This window comes from Artemia franciscana, chromosome 16, assembly GCF_032884065.1.
Source record: "Artemia franciscana chromosome 16, ASM3288406v1, whole genome shotgun sequence".
Taxonomy (NCBI): Eukaryota; Metazoa; Arthropoda; class Branchiopoda; order Anostraca; family Artemiidae; genus Artemia; species Artemia franciscana.
Window position 1 is genome coordinate 28,603,504 of NC_088878.1, and position 20,724 is coordinate 28,624,227.

A 20,724-nucleotide genomic window follows, 5' to 3' on the forward strand; every position below is an offset into this window, starting at 1 on the left:
TGTTAAACATCAGAAAATATAACTCACGTTTCCAAATGACGTCGTTTGGTGCCCAAATCGAAAATCCAGATCAATTTATGCCTACTTTCAAAGTAAAAGGGCAAATTTATCATAGAGCAGGGTCCCTTCTACCATTCTCAGGCGAGAATCATAAATTTTTACAATTTTACTTCATCAGTGATAGAAATTCTGAATTGAATGCACGTTGCGAAATTTCTCCCAACGTTGAAAGGACAATCGTTTCCCAATTGCTACATCTTTTCCACGAAAATAATAATTTAGTGCGTCTGTTCAAAACAGCCATCGATTTGATGCCTACTGATACGCATAAAATTGTTATTTCCACTGACAAAACGCCTCCTGGCCAACATGTGCGTAGATACAATGCTCCAACTATCGACGAAGTGGCAATCGTTATGGTCGGTGATCAGTTTTTACCTCGAGATATTATTCTTCATAAGCGAAACGCTCAGTTGTTAAGAATTGCTGAAACTCATCGATGCTACGATGCCCTACAATATCCTATCATTTTTTGGGATGGAGCCGACGGCAATCACTTTAATATTAAATTGATGAATCCAGCCACTAACAAAGAAATGAATAAGAAATGCAGTGCAATGCGTTTTTATTCCTATAGACTAATGATTCGGCAGGATGAAGACAATTATATTTTAAAATGCCGTCAATTGTTTCACCAATACATCGTTGATATGTATGCAATAATTGAATCAGAACGATTGCTATTTATCTGTCTGAATCAGACCAAGCTCCGCTCTGAACAATTCATTCATTTGCGAGATGCAGTTGTAAATAACGGTAATACCACAAACGTTGCAAGATTAACGATTTTACCTTCGTAAATGAATATGCTCAAGATCCTATTGCTTATGTTCGTCTCTATGGTCGTCCAGATTTATTTATTACGTTTACATGTAATCAATCTTGGGACGAGATACAGCAGCTTTTACTTCAAGGACAATCGGCGGTTCATAGACATGACATTACGGCCCGTTTCTTCCGGCAAAAGTTTAAATCACTGATAAACTACATAGTAAAACTTGAAGTATTTGGGTCAGTGCGATGCTGGATCTACTCAGTAGAATGGCAAAAACGAGGATTGCCACACGCACATATACTAATCTGGCTACATTATAAAATTACTTCTAATGAAATTGATGATGTGATTTCCGCTGAAATACCTGATGAAAATGTCGATAAGGGGTTATATGATAATGTTGTAAAAAATATGATACATGGATCTTTTGGTGCACTGAACGAAAATTCACCATGCTTGGCCAAAGGAAGGTGCACAAAGCAATATCCTTGACTTTTAGTACCCAACACAATTACTGGCAATGATGGTTACCCACAATATAGAAGAAGATCTACTGAAGACAGTGGGTTGTTCCCTATTCCCCTTTATTACCAAAAACATTTAATGCACACAATACAATGCGCAAATGCTCAAATACATTTGTAAATACGTCAACAAAGGCAGTGACATGGCAGTTTTTGGCTTGCAGTTCGAAATCAGTGATATTGACGAAATCGTACAATATCAGGCTGGAAGATACATAAGCAGTAATGAAGCTGTTTGGCGAATTCTTTCATTTCCGATACATGAACGTAGTCCAGCTGTTGTTCACTGAGCGGTACATTTAGAGAATGGTCAACGTGTTTATTTTTCGGAATCCAACGTGCAACACAGAGCCCTGAATCCACCGGATACAACGTTAACTGCTTTCTTTTCGCTATGCAAAAATGATTCTTTTGCAAAAAAAACTGCTGTATACTGAAGTGCCTTCGTGTTACACATGGAATACTAAAAATAAAGTATTTGAACGTTGAAAACCGGGTAAGTTAGTCGACGGCCAACCTACCATCTTCAAAGATACCACGATAGGAAGACTCTACACCGTTCACCCCAATCAACATGAATGCTTGTTTCTACGCCTGTTTGGTGAATGTACCCGGTCCGACGTCCTTTGAGTATTTGAGAACTGTAAACGGTCCTATACATGACACTTACCGTAGTGCATGCCAAGCTCTGAATTTATTGGAGAATGACCAACACTGGGATAACTGCATCAATGACGCGTGCGAAGCATCAACTCCAAGTCAAATTCGTACATTGTTTGGAATCATACTAACAACTTGCTCTCTTTCAGCTCCTACAGAGTTATGGGAAAAATATAAATCAAAAATGTCCGAAGATATACTCCATCGAAAACGGTTAGAGACGTCAGATATGACTTTTGATTTTACATCAGAAATTTATAAATACACTTTAGTTATTATAGAAGATTTGTGCGTATGTATGGCAAACAAACCTCTTCAGGATTTGGGAATGCCTTCGCCTAAGCGTACCGCTGCTGTTTTAACATGTGTAGAATTGGATCGTGAACAAAGTTACAGTACGAGTGATCTATCGTCGTATGTACAAAATAACACTTCCAAGTTAACCTCGGAACAAAAAGACATTTATGATACGATAATGCATTGTGTCGATAACAACGTTGGAGAAATTTTCTTTTTGGATGCGCCAGGAGGTACTGGTAAAACGTTTGTGATAAAACTGATTCTGGCATCAATTCGATCAAAAATGATATAGCGTTGGCAATTGCGTCGTCCGAAATAGCCGCAACGTTGCTGCCTGGCGGAAGAACTGCTCATTCCGCTCTGAAATTGCCTCTGAATTTGCATTCTTTAGAAACTCCCACGTGCAATATTTCCAAATCCTCTGGGCTGGGTAAAGTATTGCAGCAATGCAAATTTACTATTTGGGACGAGTGCACAATGGCACACAAAAAATCACTCGAGGCTCTGGATCAATGTCTGAAAGATTTGCAAGGGAATTCGAAACTCTTTGGCAGCACATTAATATTGCTTGTGGGAGATTTCAGGCAAACATTACCTATAATACCTAGATCAACCCCTGCAGACGAAATGAATGCTTGCCAGAAAAATTCTAATTTATGGGCACACGTAAAGACATTAAAATTAACTACAAATATGCGTGTCCGATTGCAAAAGGGGTCAAAGATTTTCAGATCAATTGCTGGACGTATACAACTACCTGCTTAATTCTGTAATTTAGTGACGTCCAAAAATGAATTGATTTAAAAAGTATTTCCGAATATTCTAAACAATTATAAAAATAATAAATGGCTAAGTGAAAGAGAGATTCTTGCACCCAAAAATACAGGCGTCCACGAAATCAACAATATTGTTTTGACCAAGATTCGAGACCAGGCAGTCCTTTACAAGTCAGTCGACACATTTTTGGAACCAATTGAGGCGGTTAATTATCCATCTGAATTTTTAAATTCCCTGGATCTTTCAGGGTTTCCACCACAGGTGCTACAACTAAAAATAGGCGTACCAATAGCATTGTTGCGTAACACGTAAACCCATCAAAGCTTTGCAATGGCACGCGACTTGCCGTAAAAAAAACAATGGAAAACGTAATAGAGGCAACAATCTTGACAGGGCCTTTTGAGGGTGAGGCTGTTCTTATTCCTCGCATTCCCATGATTCCAACGGATCTGCCTTTTTAATTTAAAAGATTGCAATTTCCAATTCGATTAGCATTTGCAGTCACCATCAACAAAGCTCATGGTCAATCGTTAGAAAAATGTGGTATAGGTCTTAACACTAATTGTTTTCCCATGGACAATTCTACGTTGCATGTTCGAGGGTCGGTAAACCTGACAATCTATTTATATGCAGCGACAATTGGACAGCGAAGAATGTTGTATGAAATACATATCACCGAACCTTTGTTTTTTTAACAAAGATATGGTAGGCATTGATGAGCTTACGCCTGTCAAATCCCTAACCCAATCATTATCATCATCATGTCCAATTGTGACACGTTTCAATTTTCGCTGTCCACGTTGATTTTCACTGACTTGCTCACATGCTCGGTGTCGCATGTCTTCTAACCGTGTGTGCGTCATTTACATTTTTGACGCGCCGCTGCTGTTCTTCTAACCACGTGTTTGTTTCATATTCATTTTAATTTTGGACTCACTTTTTTGGTGTTGCATGTCTTATAATCGCATGTATCTTTGCTCTCCATTTCTTTTTTGAAAAGCTCTAATTGCCGTTTTCGCATATCTTCTAACCCTCGCATCTTCGTTCTTCATTTTTATTTTTCATACGTTTTTGGATTTTGATTACTGAAGACAATTTAGCCATGGCTTTTGCTTTAGCTGCCCGTATTTGTGTTGTCGCAATTGGTTGTCCAGGTTGTCCATTTTCCCATCTTTTCACGTTTGATAATTCAGGTGCTGGCTTACAAAAATTATCTCTATAGTAACTGCAACTGCAAATCTTCGTTGTTTGGGCCTTCCAACAGGCATTATCTATATATAAAAAAATAAGTTGTCTGTGGATGTGTGGGTCTGTCTGTCGGGTGACGTCATGTTTGTATGATGACTGACGTCATGTTTTCGACTGACGAAATTACAGACCGGGACATCGGGACACAAATGACGACCGGGACACCGGCACATCTATCTATCTATCTATATATATAAAAATAAGTTGTCTGTCTGTGTGTCTGTCTGTGGATCAGGTGACGTCATGTTTCTGTGTTGACTGACGTCGTGAAATTAGTTGTCGTCATTTTTGCTTTGACGGTGACGTCATTCAAGATATTTAAGACATATGTTCACGTAGAAATCTATTAATGTTCAAGTTTACAATGACTGATGAACTTACCATGGCAAAAGCCGATGAAGATGCTCAAAGAGTCTATGCCAAAAAACTTGCTGCTGATAGAGAAAGTCAGAAAAGAAAGCGTGCCGAGGAATCAAAAGAACAGCAAGGAAACAGGCTTGAGGCTGATAGAGAAAGAAAGAACAGAAAGCGTGCCGAGGAATCAAAAGAACAGCAAGGAAACAGGCTTGAGGCTGATAGAGAAAGAAAGAACAGAAAGCGTGCCGAGGAATCAAAAGAACAGCAAGGAAACAGGCTTGAGGCTGATAGAGAAAAAAAGAACAGAAAGCGTGCCGAGGAACTACCAGAGCAACGCGGAAGCAGACTTGCTGCTAAAAGAGAAAGTGAAAAAAGAAGGCGTGTCGAGGAATTACAAGAACAGCAAGAAATCAGGCTTGCTGCTGATAGAGAAAGTAAGAAAAGAAAGCGTGCCGAGGAATCACAAGAACAGCAAGAAATCAGGCTTGCTGCTGATAGAGAAAGTAAGAAAAGAAAGCGTGCCGAGGAATCAGAGCAACCTGAAAGTTATCGCCTGACATTCAGGTACAACCCAGTCGATGATTATAGCTTGAGTAGATGTGTTCAAATCGGGACAATGTCTAAAATTTGTCCCTATTGCAAGGCCTTGAAATTCAATGGTGAAACAATGGGAATGTGTTGCGCCTCAGGAAAAGTTAAACTTCCTCTATTGGCTGCACCACCAGAGCCACTGAAGACGAATGAATGCTTGCCTGGAAAATTCTAATTTATGGGCACACGTAAAAATATTAAAATTAACTACAAATATGCGTGTCCGATTGCAAAACGATGACTCTGGTCAAACATTTTCAGATCAATTGCTGACAATTGGAAACGGAAAGCTCCCAGTAGACTCAATTTCAGGACGTATACAACTACCTGCTGATTTCTGTAATTTAGTGACGTCCAAAAATGAATTGATTGAAAAAGTATTTCCGAATATTCTAAAAAATTATAAAAATAATAAATGGCTAAGTGAAAGAGCGATTCTCGCACCCAAAAATATAGACGTCCACGAAATCAACAATATTGTTTTGACCAAGATTCGAGACCAGGCAGTCCTTTACAAGTCAGTCGACACAGTTTTGGAACCAAATGAAGCGGTTAATTATCCATCTGAATTTTTAAATTCCATAGATCTTTCAGGGTTTCCACCACACGTGCTACAACTAAAAATAGGCGTACCAATAATACTTTTAAGAAATATAAACCCACCAAACCTTTGCAATGGCACTCGACTTACCGTAAAAAAAAACAATGGAAAACCTAATAGAGGCCACAATCTTGACAGGGCCTTTTGAGGGTGAGGCTGTTCTTATTCCTCGCATTCCCATGATTCCAACGGATCTGCCTTTTCAATTTAAAAGATTGCAATTCCCAATTCGATTAGCATTTGCAATCACCATTAACAAAGCTCAAGGTCAATCATTAGAAAAATGTGGTATAGATCTTAATACTGATTGTTTTTCCCATGGACAATTGTACGTTGCATGTTCGAGGGTCGGTAAACCTGACAATCTATTTATATGCAGCGACAATTGGACAGCGAAGAATGTTGTATATTCGCAAGTTTTACGCAGTTAATTTGTATTGTATCTATCTATCTATCTATCTATATAAAAACGAGTTGTGTGTATGCATGTTTGTTTGTTTGTAAAAAGAGCGTTTGCATATGATGTCATTATTAGTACATACGGGTTTGTATATGCAGAGACAATGGGAAAGCCAAGAATGTTGTATATTCGCAATTTTTACGTAGTTTAACTCCTGCAGACGAAATGAATGCTTGCCTATAAAAATTCTAATTTATCGGCACACGTAAAAATATTAAAATTAACTACAAATATGCGTGTCCGATTGCAAAACGATGACTCTGGTCAAACAGTAGACTCAATTTCAGGACGTATACAACTACCTGCTGATTTCTGTAATTTAGTGACGTCCAAAAATGAATTGATTGAAAAAGTATTTCCGAATATTCTAAAAAATTATAAAAATAATAAATGGCTAAGTGAAAGAGCGATTCTCGCACCCAAAAATATAGACGTCCACGAAATCAACAATATTGTTTTGACCAAGATTCGAGACCAGGCAGTCCTTTACAAGTCAGTCGACACAGTTTTGGAACCAAATGAAGCGGTTAATTATCCATCTGAATTTTTAAATTCCATAGATCTTTCAGGGTTTCCACCACACGTGCAAGTATTCGCAAGTTTTACGCAGTTAATTTGTATTGTATCTATCTATCTATCTATCTATATAAAAACGAGTTGTGTGGATGCATGTTTGTTTGTTTGTAAAAAGAGCGTTTGCATATGACGTCATTATTAGTACATACGGCTTTGTATATGCACAGACAATGGGAAAGCCAAGAATGTTGTTTATTCGCAATTTTTACGTAGTTTGAAACACATATATAAATCTATCTATATTCACAGGTGGGACACAGGGACACAACTACAATGGCGCATAATTAATATGGCGCGTAACGACTTACGCGCGCGGGGGGGCTTGGGGGGGCGCGAAGCGCCCCACCAACTAGGTGTTGCAGGAAATATAAATGACGACCGGGGCACTCAAAGAGAAAGGGACCGGGACACAAGGAATGGTCGATTAGCAATCACCATCAACGAAGCACCGGGACACAAATGACGACCGGGACACAGGGAGTATAAATGACGACCAGGACATAAGTAAAAAAAAACTAAAAAAAAGGTAAAAACTATGAAAATCTAAAAAGAAAAAAAACTAAAAACTAATAAAAAACTAAAAAAGCTAAAAAACTAAAAAAACTAAAAAAGAAAAAAAATAAAAAAATGAAAAAAAAATGAAAAATAAAGGAGAAAAAAAAACTAAAAAAAATAAAAATGAAAAAAACTAAAAAGAAAAAAAATTAAAAAAAGTAAAAACCAAAAAAAAACTAAAAAGAAAAAAGGGGGAAAATACAAAAATTTGTTTCATCATATACCATTTCAAAAACGAATGTATATACAGACCGGGACACCGGGATACAAATGACGACCGGGACACAGGGAATATAAATGACGACCGGGACACAGGGACACAACTACAACGGGGACGCCGGGGGCACAGGGGGATATATAAATGACGACGGGGACACGGGGAATGTTCGATTAGCAATCAACATCAACAAAACTCAAGGGCAATCATTAGAATCATGAGGTATAACTAAAAAAAACTAAAAAAAAGTAAAAAACTAAAAACTAAAAAAAGACCAATTCAAAAACGAATGTATACACAGACCGGGACACCGGGACACAAATAACGACCGGGACTCAAGGAATACAAATGACGCCCGGGACACTCAAAGAGAAATCACAGACTGGGACACCGGGACACAAATGACGACCGGGACACAGGGAAACAACAACAACAGGGACGCCGGTGGGCACAGGGAGATATATAAATGACGACGGAGACACAGGGAATGTTCGATTAGCAATCACCATCAACAAAGCTCAAGGGCAATCATTAGAATCATGATGTATAGATCTGAATACGGATTGTTTTCCCATGGACCATTATATGTTGCATGTTCAAGAGTCGGTAAACCGTACAATCTATTTATATGCACAGGCAATGGGACAGCAAAGAATGTTGTATATTCGCAAGTTTTGCGTAGTTAAAAACATATATATATATATATATATATATATATATATATATATATATATATATATATATATATATATATATATATATATATATATATATAAATATATATATATATATATATATATACTAGCTGTTGGGGTGGCGCTTCGCGCCACCCCAACACCTAGTTGGTGGGGCGCTTGTCGCCCCCCCAAGCCCACCCGCGCGCGTAAGTCGTTACGCGCCATATTAGTTACGCGCCATTGTAGTTGTGTCCCTGTGTCCCACCTGTGAATATAGATAGATTTATATATGTGTTTCAAACTACGCAAAAATTGCGAATATAAAATATTCTTGGCTTTCCCTCTACTGGGAGCTTTCCGTTTCCAATTGCCAACAATTGATCTGAAAATGTTTGACCAGAGTCATCGGTTTGCAATCGGACACGCATATTTGTAGTTAATTTTAATATTTTTACGTGTGCCCATAAATTAGAATTTTTCAGGCAAGCATTCATTTCGTCTGCAGAAGTTAAACTACGTAAAATTTACGAATATACAACATTCTTGGCTTTCCCATTGTCTGTGCATATACAAAGCCGTATGTACTAATAATGACGTCATATGCAAACGCTCTTTTTACAAACAAACAAACATGCATACACACAACTCGTTTTTATATAGATAGATAGATAGATAGATACAATACAAATGAACTGCGTAAAACTTGCGAATATACAACATTCTTCGCTGTCCAATTGTCGCTGCATATAAATAGATTGTCAGGTTTACCGACCCTCGAACATGCAACGTACAATTGTTCATGGGAAAAACAATCAGTATTAAGATCTATACCACATTTTTCTAATGATTGACCTTGCGCTTTGTTAATGGTGATTGCAAATGCTAATCGAATTGGGAATTGCAATCTTTTAAATTCAAAAGGCAGATCCGTTGGAATCATGGGGATGCGAGGAATAAGAATAGCCTCACCCTCAAAGGCCCTGTCAAGATTATGGCCTCTATTAGGTTTTCCATTGTTTTTTTTTACGGCAAGTCGCGTGCCATTGCAAAGCTTTGGTGGGTTGATATTTCTTAAAAGTATTATTGGTACGCCTATTTTTAGTTGTAGCACATGTGGTGGAAACCCTGAAAGATCTATGGAATTTAAAAATTCAGATGGATAATTAGCCGCTTCAATTGGTTCCAAAACTGTGTCGACTGACTTGTAAAGGACTGCCTGGTCTCGAATCTTGGTCAAAACAATATTGTTGATTTCGTGGACGTCTATATTTTTGGGTGCGAGAATCGCTCTTTCACTTAGCCATTTATTATTTTTATAATTTTTTAGAATATTCGGAAATACTTTTTCAATCAATTCATTTTTGGACGTCACTAAATTACAGAAATCAGCAGGTAGTTGTATACGTCCTGAAATTGAGTCTACTGGGAGCTTTCCGTTTCCAATTGCCAGCAATTGATCTGAAAATGTTTGACCAGAGTCATCGTTTTGCAATCGGACACGCATATTTGTAGTTAATTTTAATATTTTTACGTGTGCCCATAAATTAGAATTTTTCAGGCAAGCATTCATTTCGTCTGCAGGAGTTGATCTAGGTATTATAGGTAATGTTTGCCTGAAATCTCCTGCAAGCAATATTAATGTGCTGCCAAAGGGTTTCGACTTCCCTCTCAAATCTTTCAAGCATTGATAAAGAGCCTCGAGCGATTTTTTGTGTGCCATTGTGCACTCATCCCAAATAATAAGTTTGCATTGCTGCAATACTTTACCCATCCCAGATGATTTGGAAATATTGCACGTGGGAGTTTCTGTAGAATGCAAATTCAGAGGCAATTTCAAAGCGGAATGAGCAGTTCTTCCACAAGGCAGCAATGTTCCGGTTATTCCGGACGACGCTATTTCCAACGCTATATCATTTTTTGATCGAATTGATGCCAGAATCAGTTTTATCACAAACGTTTTACCAGTACCTCCTGGCGCATTCAAAAAGATAATTTCTCCAACGTTGTTATCGACACAATGCACTATCGTATCATAAATGTCTTTTTGTTCCGACGTTAACTTGGAAATGTTATTTTGTACATACGACAATAGATCACTCGTACTGTAACTTTGTTCACGATCTAATTCTACACATGTCGAAACAGCAGCGATACGGTTATGTGAAGGCATTCCCAAATCCTGAAGAGGGTTGTTTGCCATACGTACGCACAAATCTTCTATAATAACTAAAGTGTAGTTATAAATTTCTGATGTAAAATCAAAAGTCATATCTGACGTCTCTAACTGTTTTCCATGGAGTATATCTTCGGACATTTTTGACTTATATTTTTCCCATAATTCTGTAGGAGCTGATGAAGAGCAAGTTGTTAAAATGATGCCAAACAATGCACGAATTTGACTTGGGGTTGACGTTTCGCACGCGTCATTGATGCAGTTATCCCAGTGTAGGTCATTCTCCAATAAATTCAGAGCTTGGCATGCACTACGGTAAGTGTCATGTATAGTACCGTTTACAGTTCTCAAATACTCAAAGGATGTCGGACCGGGTACATTCACCAAAAGCAGGCGTAGAAAGAATCATTCATGTTGATTGGGATGAACGGTGTAGAGTCTTCCTATCGTGGTATCTTTGAAGATGGTAGGTTGGCCGTCGACTGACTTACCCTGTTTTGACGTTCAAATACTTTATTTTTGGTATTCCACGTGTAATACGAAGGCACTTCAGTATACAGCATTTTTTTTGCAAAAGAATCATTTTTGCAAAGTGAAAAAAAGCTGTTAATTTCGTATCCGGTGGATTCAGGGCTCTTTGTTGCACAATGGTTTCCGAGAAATAAACACGTTGACCATTCTGTAAATGTACCACTAAGTGAACAACAGCTGGACTACGTTCATGTATCGAAAATGAAAGAATTCGCCAAACAGCTTCATTACTGCTTATGTATCTTCCAGCCTGATATTGTACGATTTCGTCGAAATCTTCGATTTCGGGCTGCAAGCCAAAAACTGCCATGTCACTGCCTTTGTTGACGTATTTACATATGTATTTGATTGCCTTTACGGAGTTACAGTATTCAACGTTTATGTGTGCATTAAATGTTTTTGATAATAATGGGGAATATGGAACAACCCACTGGTTATCTACTTCGATGGTGGTATCGTTACGCTTCTTTATTATTGCTGTTTTACCGCCATCTTCAGTAGATCGTCTTCTATATTGTGGGTAACCATCATTGCCAGTAATTGTGTTTGATACTAAAAGTCGAGGATATTGCTTTGTGCACCTTCCTTTGGCCATGCATGGTGAATTTTGGTTCAGTGCACCGCAAGGTCCATGTATCATATTTTTTACAATAATATCATGTAACCCCTTATCGACATTTTTATCAGGTATTTCAGGGGAAATCACATCATCAATTTCGTTCAAAGTAATTTTTTTATGTAGCCAGATTAGAATATGTGCGTGTGGCAAACCTCGTTTTTGCCATTCCACTGAGTACATCAAGCATCGCACTGACCCAAACACTTCAAGTTTTACTATGAAGTTTATCAGTGATTTCAACTTTTGCCTGAAGAGACGGGCCGTAATGTCATGCCTATGAACCGCCGATTGTCCTTGAAGTAAAAGCTGCAGTATCTCGTCCCAAGATTGATTACATGTAAATGTAATAAATAAATCTGGACGACCATAGAGACGAACATACGCAATAGCATCTTGAGCATATTCATGCATATGACGGGGACTGCCAGCATATGACGAAGGTAAAATTGTTAATCTTCCAACGTTTGTGGTATTACCGTCATTTATAACTGCATCTCGCAAATGAATGTATTGTTCAGAGCGGAGCTTGGTCTGATTCAGGCGGATATATAGCAAACGTTCTGATTCAATTTTAGCATACATATCAACGACAAATTGGTGAAACAATTCACGGCATTTTAAAATATAATTTTGTTCATCCTGCCGAATCATTAGTCTATAGGAATAATAATGCATTGCACTGCATTTCTTATTCATTTCTTTGTTAGTGGCTGGATTCATCAATTTAATATTAAAGTGATAGCCGTCGGCTCCATCCCAAAAAAATGATAGGATATTGAAGGGCATCGTAGCATCGATGAGTTTCAGCAATTTTTAACAACTGAGCGTTTCGCTTATGAAGAAAAATATCTCGAGGTAAAAACTGATTACCGACCATAACGATTGCCACTTCGTCGATAGTTGGAGCATTGTATCTACGCACATGTTGGCTAGGAGGTGTTTTGTCAGCGGAAATAACAATTTTATGCGTATCAGTAGGCATCAAATCGATGGCTGTTTCGAACAGACGCACTTAATTATTATTTTCGTGGAAAAGATGTTGCAATTGGGAAACGATTGTCCTTTCAACGTTGGGAGAAATTTCGCAACGTGCATTCAATTCAGAATTTCTATCACTGATGAAGTACAATTGTAAAAATTTATGATTCTCGCCTGAGAATGGTAGAAGGGACCCTGCTCTATGATAAATTTGCCCTTTTACTTTGAAAGTAGACATAAATTGATCTGGATTTTCGATTTGGGCTCCAAACGACGTCATTTGGAAACATGAGTTGTATTTTCTGATTTGTGGCAAAAAACGCTTAGATTCTGACGTAGTTCCAGTAAGGAAAGTCTTCAATGGCTCTGGTGGTGCAGTCAATAGAGGAAGTTTAACTTTTCCTGAGGCGCAACACATTCCCATTGTTTTTCCATTGAATTTCAAGGCCTTGCAATAGGGACAAATTTTAGACATTGTCCCGATTCGAACACATCTACTCAAGCTATAATCATCGACTGGGCTGTACCTGAATGCCAGGCGATAACTTTCAGGTTGCTCTGATTCCTCGGCACGCTTTCTTTTCTTACTTTCTCTATCAGCAGCAAGCCTGATTTCTTGCTGTTTTTGTGATTCCTAGGCACGCCTTCTTTTTTCACTTTCTCTTTTAACAGCAAGTCTGCTTTCGCGTTGCTCTGGTAGTTCCTCGGCACGCTTTCTGTTCTTTCTTTCTCTATCAGCCTCAAGCCTGTTTCTTTGCTGTTCTTTTGATTCCTCGGCACGCTTTCTTTTCTGACTTTCTCTATCAGCAGCAAGTTTTTTGGCATAGACTCTTTGAGCATCTTCATCGGCTTTTGCCATTGTAAGTTCATCAGTCATTTTAAACTTAAACATTAATTGATTTCTACGTGAACATATATGTCTTAAATATTTTTAATGACGTCACCTTCATAGCAAAAATGACGACAACTAAGTTCATGACGTCAGTCGACACAGAAACATGACGTCACCTGACAGACACACAGACAGACAACTTATTTTTATATATATATATATATATATATATATATATATCTATATTCACAGGTGGGACATATGGACACAACTACAATGGCGCGTAACTAATATGGCGCGCCCCCACCAACTAGGTGTTGGGGTAGCGCGAAGCGCCACCCCAACAGCTAGTATTACATAAATAATTGATAGTGTTGGAAACTCAACAATCTTATTCATGCTATGCATGACATCATGTAAGAAAATATTTATATTATGTCATAAGAAATGATTATATGATGTACTAACATAGTACATGACCTCATTTTCAAAAACAAAATCAAGGCTCTTGGTGAATTTTCTCAGACTTCTGACCTATCTAGATTTGTTTTTTTATGCGAGAGTATCCCAAGATACCAATTTCCCGAGAAAATATGGAGCCATTTTCGAGAAAAAAACAACATAAATACATGCACACACAATTATTACTCACTTACAAAGATAGTATATATTGATGGACTATGTAACGTATTGGGACCAAATGGACCACTGGTAAACTCAATGGACAATTTAGACAAAATTGTAATTTGGTGCAAAAAATGGCAGAAAACATCATTTTCACGTGGCACTATATTTTTGCCATTTAAAAAGGACATTGAAAAATATAATTTCCGTTCCACCGAGCCCTCTTCCAACCTTCTTGGATCATTGTCTCTCTACGATCACTCCTGTGAAAAAACAACAAATAAACACACATCCTTGATCTTTCTTCTGGGGAATAATACCAATTTCCACATTTTAACAGGTAAGAGCGTGAAACCTCAACATTACGGTTCTATGCTATGCTAAATCTAATGGGGTGATTTTCATTAAGATCACTTCCCTTTTGGAGGGTGTTTTTTCCCTGTTTAGAAAATCAAGCAAATTTTCTGAGGCGCATAGTTTTTCATGACTAGGTTTAAACTTATTACATTTTAAGTACAGTATTTGGAATCATTTAATGCATTTAAGTATTTTAAGAATTTCGGAGCATAAAAAGCCAATTTGTTTGATATATTAATTGTTATCAAATTTCCTTTTTTCAAAGTTTTGGTTAATATTACCCCGAGCTGTTTGATGGAATGATACACCTACCTTGAAAATAAAACATAAGTTTTTTCATCTAACTTTAGATATTATATAACCTGTTAGGCAGCTTGGATCTTCTAAATAGGAAGTAGCAATCAAGTCTACAAAGATATGTCCAAGGGAGGGAAGAGGTGTCTGAAATTGAAAAAAAGCTTTTGTGACCGAAAACTGTTAAGTTAAAATAAAGAATATGAAACTAATTCACATCTTTGCCACTTGGAGGAGGGGGAGAGCAGCCACTCTGTGCGTGTCCTTATTAGTAGGCCTTACCTTGGTAAAACCTAATTTCCCTTACCTTGGTAACATTCTATTGAGCAGCTGTTCGGTCTTCTTTCTTTCTTGTTCTAATTGATCTGTTCGGTCTCGTACAAGGTCTTCCAAATTGTTTGAGTATTTTTCAAGCATTTCAAACATTGTGTCTACTATATTCACTTTCCTGAAATGAAAAAATAAATTTAGAAGGTAATTTGCATGAACATTATAAACCAATACTTCTGCAAAGCCAATATTTTCAAACATCTTAGGTGAATAAAGTTCGCTTTACCCCATACTAATGCAGCTACTCTAGCTGCCTTCAATTAAGGGCTAACGGGTCATGAAACGGAGGTCTGCACCGCTGGTATTGACTGTCAGATGCAACGTCCTTTCTTTGCTATCCTACTTACAACTTTCAAAATAAAAAAAATCTCTGCTGGTCAACAAAAGTGAAAGCCATCTTGGCTTTATTGGTCTGAAAGGTCCCCAATCATCAAAAGAAACAAGGACTCCTAGTGCTGATAGTTCATTGCACCACAGCCCGAGGCAGGCCACTACTTGAGAGAGGAACAAAAATGCTAGGGATAATAATTTGTTTTATCACAACCTCAGAGAAAGGTGGAAAACGACCTATTGACTATATCAAACAGTTCGTGGTAAAAAATCTAAGTAAGGAGAGCCCAGGGTCAATAGTTACAAAAACTAAAAAAAGGTATTTTTCTATTAGTGGATATTTCAAAAGAATTGGCTTTTTATGCTGATTTCAAATATATAGATTTCAATAGGTTTGGTCCTATCCATCAAAGGTTACGAGACTGAAAGATTTGCTGGATTTTTGAAAAAAGAGAAAAACCCCCCCCAAAAATCATATAATCTTTAATGAAAATCACACCATCAGATTCAGTGTAAAAGAGAACTCTACTGTAGAGGTTTCAAGCTTCTATGTATATAAAAATGTTGAATTTTCTATTTTTTTGCCAGATCGCAGGTGCGCGTTTATTTGTTTGTTTATTTGTTGTTGTTTTTTTTCAGGGTTAATCATATCGATCCAGTTGTCATAGAATATCGGGAAAGGGTTTATTTGAATAGAAATTAAAATCTCTTGCGCCATTTGTTGAGACCGAAAGATTTGAGGGTAACTAAGCCATTTCTCACGTCTTTTCCCAAAAATCTTCCGGTCAAAATTTTGAGATAGTTATTTGGTTCTGTGGAGTTGTCCGGACAAATAACTATGCCTTGGGAGATTTCATGACCTCCACAGCCCCTGTGGAAAGGTATTTAAGTTGTGAAATTTACCCATTGTTTACGCATAGTATTTGTTATTTGGAAGTAAGCATATATTATTTGGGTGAGTGGGCGAATTGTCTGCTGGCGGGATTTTCAGGGGGTGAATTTTCAGAGGAAATTTCATGTTGGGGAAATATGCCAGAATTCCTATACGAAATTCTTCTTATATCTTGCTTTCTCTTTGTAAATTCAATTTTACGCGTGGAGATGTTCAGGGTAAGCGTTTAGAATAAATTTCCACCAGGATTGAACTGTCTAGAGAATACATCCATGGGGAGGAGGGATTTCCTATGGAGGGGTTGCCAGTTTTTATGGCATTATTTAAAATCGATCAAAAATGAAATAAAAAACAAGTTTTTTCAGCGGAAAGTAAGGAGCAACATTAAAATTTAGCAAGAACAGTAATTATAACGTATATGAGAAAGATTGCTCCTCCTCAACACCTCGCTCTTTCCATTAAAGTTCGAATTTCGTCCCAATTATTTATGAACGACTCTTGAAACACTACGTTTGTTTAATTAAAACGATAAGACATACTTTTTTCTAAGGCTCTGAAAACCTTTAGCGTAAAGAGCGAGGTGTTGAGGAAGCGCAGGTAATTAAAAAATAACTACTACTGCAGACCACTCATCACATCACAGCACAGAGCATGTCTGTTTTTGGTTATATTTAGATCAGGGGTTTGCCACTCTTCAGGAAAAAAAAGAACAACTACCACTACTGACAGCTCATCGTATCACAAACCGAGGCAACATTGGAGAACCATAACAGCTTCTTCGCAAAATTTGTCTCAAGGGCCAAAACTCCTTGAAAAAAACTAAGAGCCAAAATTAAACATGCATTAATTCAAAAACGTTCAGAAATTAAATAAATAAAACTAGTTTTTTAACTGAAAGTAAGGGGCGTCATTAAAACTTAAAACGAAAAGAAATTGCTCCGTATATGAAATGGGTTGTCCCCTCCGCAATCCCTCGCTCTTTACGCTAAAGTTTGACTCTTTGCCACAATTCTGCTTTTTAAAACAATTAAAAGCTTTAGCGTAAAGAGCGAGGGATTGCGGAGGGGACAACCCATTTCATATACGGAGTAATTTCTGTTCGTTTTAAGTTTTAATGTTGCTCCTTACTTTTAGTCAAAAAACTAGTTTTTTTTTTATTTAATTTACTTCAAAGGTAGCCGCTCTCGTGTGAACAATGCACCTCTACTAATGACAATCCATTACATCAGCACCTGAGGCAACATAGTAGAGAGTATTTTAGTTTCTTGGCTAGATTTGTCTTGAGGGTTGAAATTCCCGACAGAAATCCCACGGGGGGAGGGGGGTTAAAAAGCCCCGCAATAGCGTAAACAGGCGATATACGTAGGTTAACAGAATGTATCCATTTGATAAGCTGGTGATTTAACTTTTTCTAGCATTAGTTTTCATCATACACAGTAATTTTCATGTTGTAGCATATTCCATTACCAGACTACAAGCTCCATTACCAGACTATTGCGTAAATAACTTTGGGCTTGTTGTTTTTAGGGAGAATGTATTTCAAACCTGATAGAGAGTAAAGAAAAAGCTCAAATTTTAAACAATCCTTTAGTTAAAACCTTAAAACTATTTAAAATTAAGAACATTTAAAATTATTCTTATTTGATATATCTACTACTATGAATTTATTGGAATTAGTTTTATCTTATTAATTATATTTGCACAATGCAGAATATCATTTTGTACAAAATAGTCACAGCCAAATAGCCAAAGAAGAACCGTTTGTATGCTTGTTCTATTCTAAACTTTAGATCCCGGTGCAAAGATTCAAATATAGTGTTTAGCTTTTGAAAATAATATATTTTGTGAACGATTTAGCGGCAGGCAAAGTGACTTAACGCACTTAAGTTTCGACCCTGTAGGAAATAATTTCATAGACCACACTGCTTTTCCATTTACAAAATATTTAAGAGTGGAAAACAGGTTAATCGAAATAAAGCAGTGGAATAAAAGCACAAAATAACACCAAAACTTTAAATAAAAAAAAATCCTAATATTTTGGCTCCAGACCCGGGAGCCCTTTTCAACAGAAAAAAAAAACTTTAAGGAAAACGAAAAAAAAATCAAAGAAAAGCAGTCCAAAAAACGCAAATTAACACACAAGAGAGACATACAAAACCGCAAACAACCCCGAAATACACAAATAAATATAAATCACATTTTAAACACTTCCAATTAAAAATAGGGATGGAACCTTTTAATTGACAGAGAAACAAATATGAAATTTTTAACTGGATATTTCGGACACATATACGTAAATTTACGTAATGTAAATTTAGTCGATAAATATATTGTTTTCGACTAAATTTTCATTATACAAATATTTGGGCTATATTATACTTTATTTTACCTGTTGCTCTTTTAAAAGGCTACCTACTAAAAACTCAAATATATATTCTTACTTTCCATGACCCAGCCTTTTGAAGGTCTCAAAGATTTCATTTATTTCTGGACGAGATTCCGGTTGTTCTGCCCAGGACTGGCGCATGGTGTTGATAACCTCAGGAGGTGCAGCACCTTTTGACACGGAGGGACGTATTAGCGGAGGTGGCTTTTTCAACTTTTGGATTATCTCTAGAAGTATAAACTCTGGTAAGGAACATAGATGAATTTCTTTTTTTTCTATGAAAATACTACAGAACAGAATTGTGCATTAGTCTTGTGAGAAAAGGAGATATAATAAAGTCAAAATTCTTTTTCTTTTTCATCAGTGAGCAAGATCCTCGTAGCTTAGCCTTTGGGAAACAGTTAATGCTTTTTTGAAATGATATGTCTCTTAAATAAAGATTTTTCCAGAAATAACATGTTTTAAATTGGTTCAAAGCTCATTTAATTGCCTATAAACATACAATGCAATTCAACTACAACACAATATAGTAAGTCTCCACAGCCAGGAAGGAAAAAGGGCCAGGAAGAAAAAAAAAATACAAGAAAAAAATATATAAACAAAATCCGGAATCCGGTTGCCCACTTCAACAATCTCCAAAATCACAAGCTAGGAAGGGGATTAGCGCATGATTCCACCAACTCAATTAAATATAAAAAATATACAGAGCCATGCAATGCTGTATACCCAGACACAATCCTGCCAGGTGGCACAATCGTCCGCAAGCATTTATGCAGTGAAACAAAATGACTGTTATTGGTCTACGGTTCATCTTTTATCGTTTTGAAAGAAGCTAATTACATCATTTATAAAGAATAAGGAACAGATCATGGTGATGCCCAGGATCTCACGCAGCAGCTTTTCATATATCTGATTTTCTAATTATACATTAGCGTAGTCATCGTATTTTTCCTTAGTCTTAAGCCATGATGTGTGAAATAAAGTGTTGACACTATCAACTATTATTCACATTTCAATCAAATTAAGAAGTTCTTGCGTGGATTCAATTCCTCCTTCCTGCATCAAAGAATCATTCATATTATAGGATTGGTATTCTCCTTGGAATTGTAGTTGTTCTTACTGTTTTATCTCTTCTAACCGGAGATTTCCATTGCAATTCGATATGATCATCCCTGTTGCTTAGCTTCTAACCATGGATTTCTTTGTGCATTATTTTTATTTGAGATTTGGGGTGATGTTTGCTGTTGCATGTCTTATAGCCGTCAATCTTGTTGTGCTACGTTTCACCTCAACTACTTTTCATACTAGTATTTCGAATATTAAGCCCTGAACTAGCGTCAACCTTTTAAGCCAAGGTCAGGATGAATAACTTTTGGAAAGATTCCACATAATTCTGCTTGATTAGCAAATGAAAACATCCATTCAATTTATAATCCATAAGTTTTCTTGACCTGCGTTTGTTTCTTACTGCATTTCCTTTAGATTATAAATTATTAGATTATTAATTTAGATAATTTTAAACTTTCAAATTCAAACATGGGTCTTGATTAAGATTTTTCAAAATAAAAAGCCTGTTTCATTAAATTGAGACGTATATGTAAAATAGCATACTTTCTGATCTTGTACCTTGTCTACATGATTTGTAGTGTTATTTAAATAGTCCAATTCAAAAGATTAATTTAGACTTAAACGTTTACGATAGTGAATATCCTAATCTTGCGCTTTGTGACTTGTCTTGGATTTCTATTTGAGTTGTCATTTCTTCTTTTTCTTTTGTAAAGCATTTGTGTTGTTGCCTTTACTTTTTCATATTTTGTTTTGGCTAATTTCTTTTATTTTTCCCCGGTGAAAAAGGTTTCTGGATGTAATACCAAATTATTTGGATTTTTAATATCTAAAATATTTTATTTTGTTTTCGCCCTCTTTGTCCTCTTTTTTGTCCTCTATTTTGTCCTCTTGTTTAAAATATTACGCTTGTTTTTCTATATATATTTTTTTAT

General features: G+C 36.8%; 1 protein-coding gene across 2 annotated transcripts in view; it reads right to left on the reverse strand.

Moving 5' to 3' along the window:
• Nucleotides 1-14,943: 14,943 nt before the first annotated feature.
• LOC136037312 (retinal guanylyl cyclase 2-like) overlaps nt 14,944-20,724 on the reverse strand; it is a 170,075-nt gene continuing 164,294 nt past the window's right edge. Inside the window, exons 13-14 of one of the 2 annotated variants that reach the window (XM_065719976.1) lie at nt 18,780-18,951; nt 14,944-15,234 (exon numbers count right to left, since the gene is read on the reverse strand). In XM_065719976.1, coding sequence (XP_065576048.1) covers nt 15,090-15,234; nt 18,780-18,951 — 317 coding nt within the window. In that variant the 3' untranslated portion in view covers nt 14,944-15,089. The remainder of the gene's footprint in view (nt 15,235-18,779; nt 18,952-20,724) is intronic. The other variant, XM_065719977.1, reaches the window with a different exon arrangement.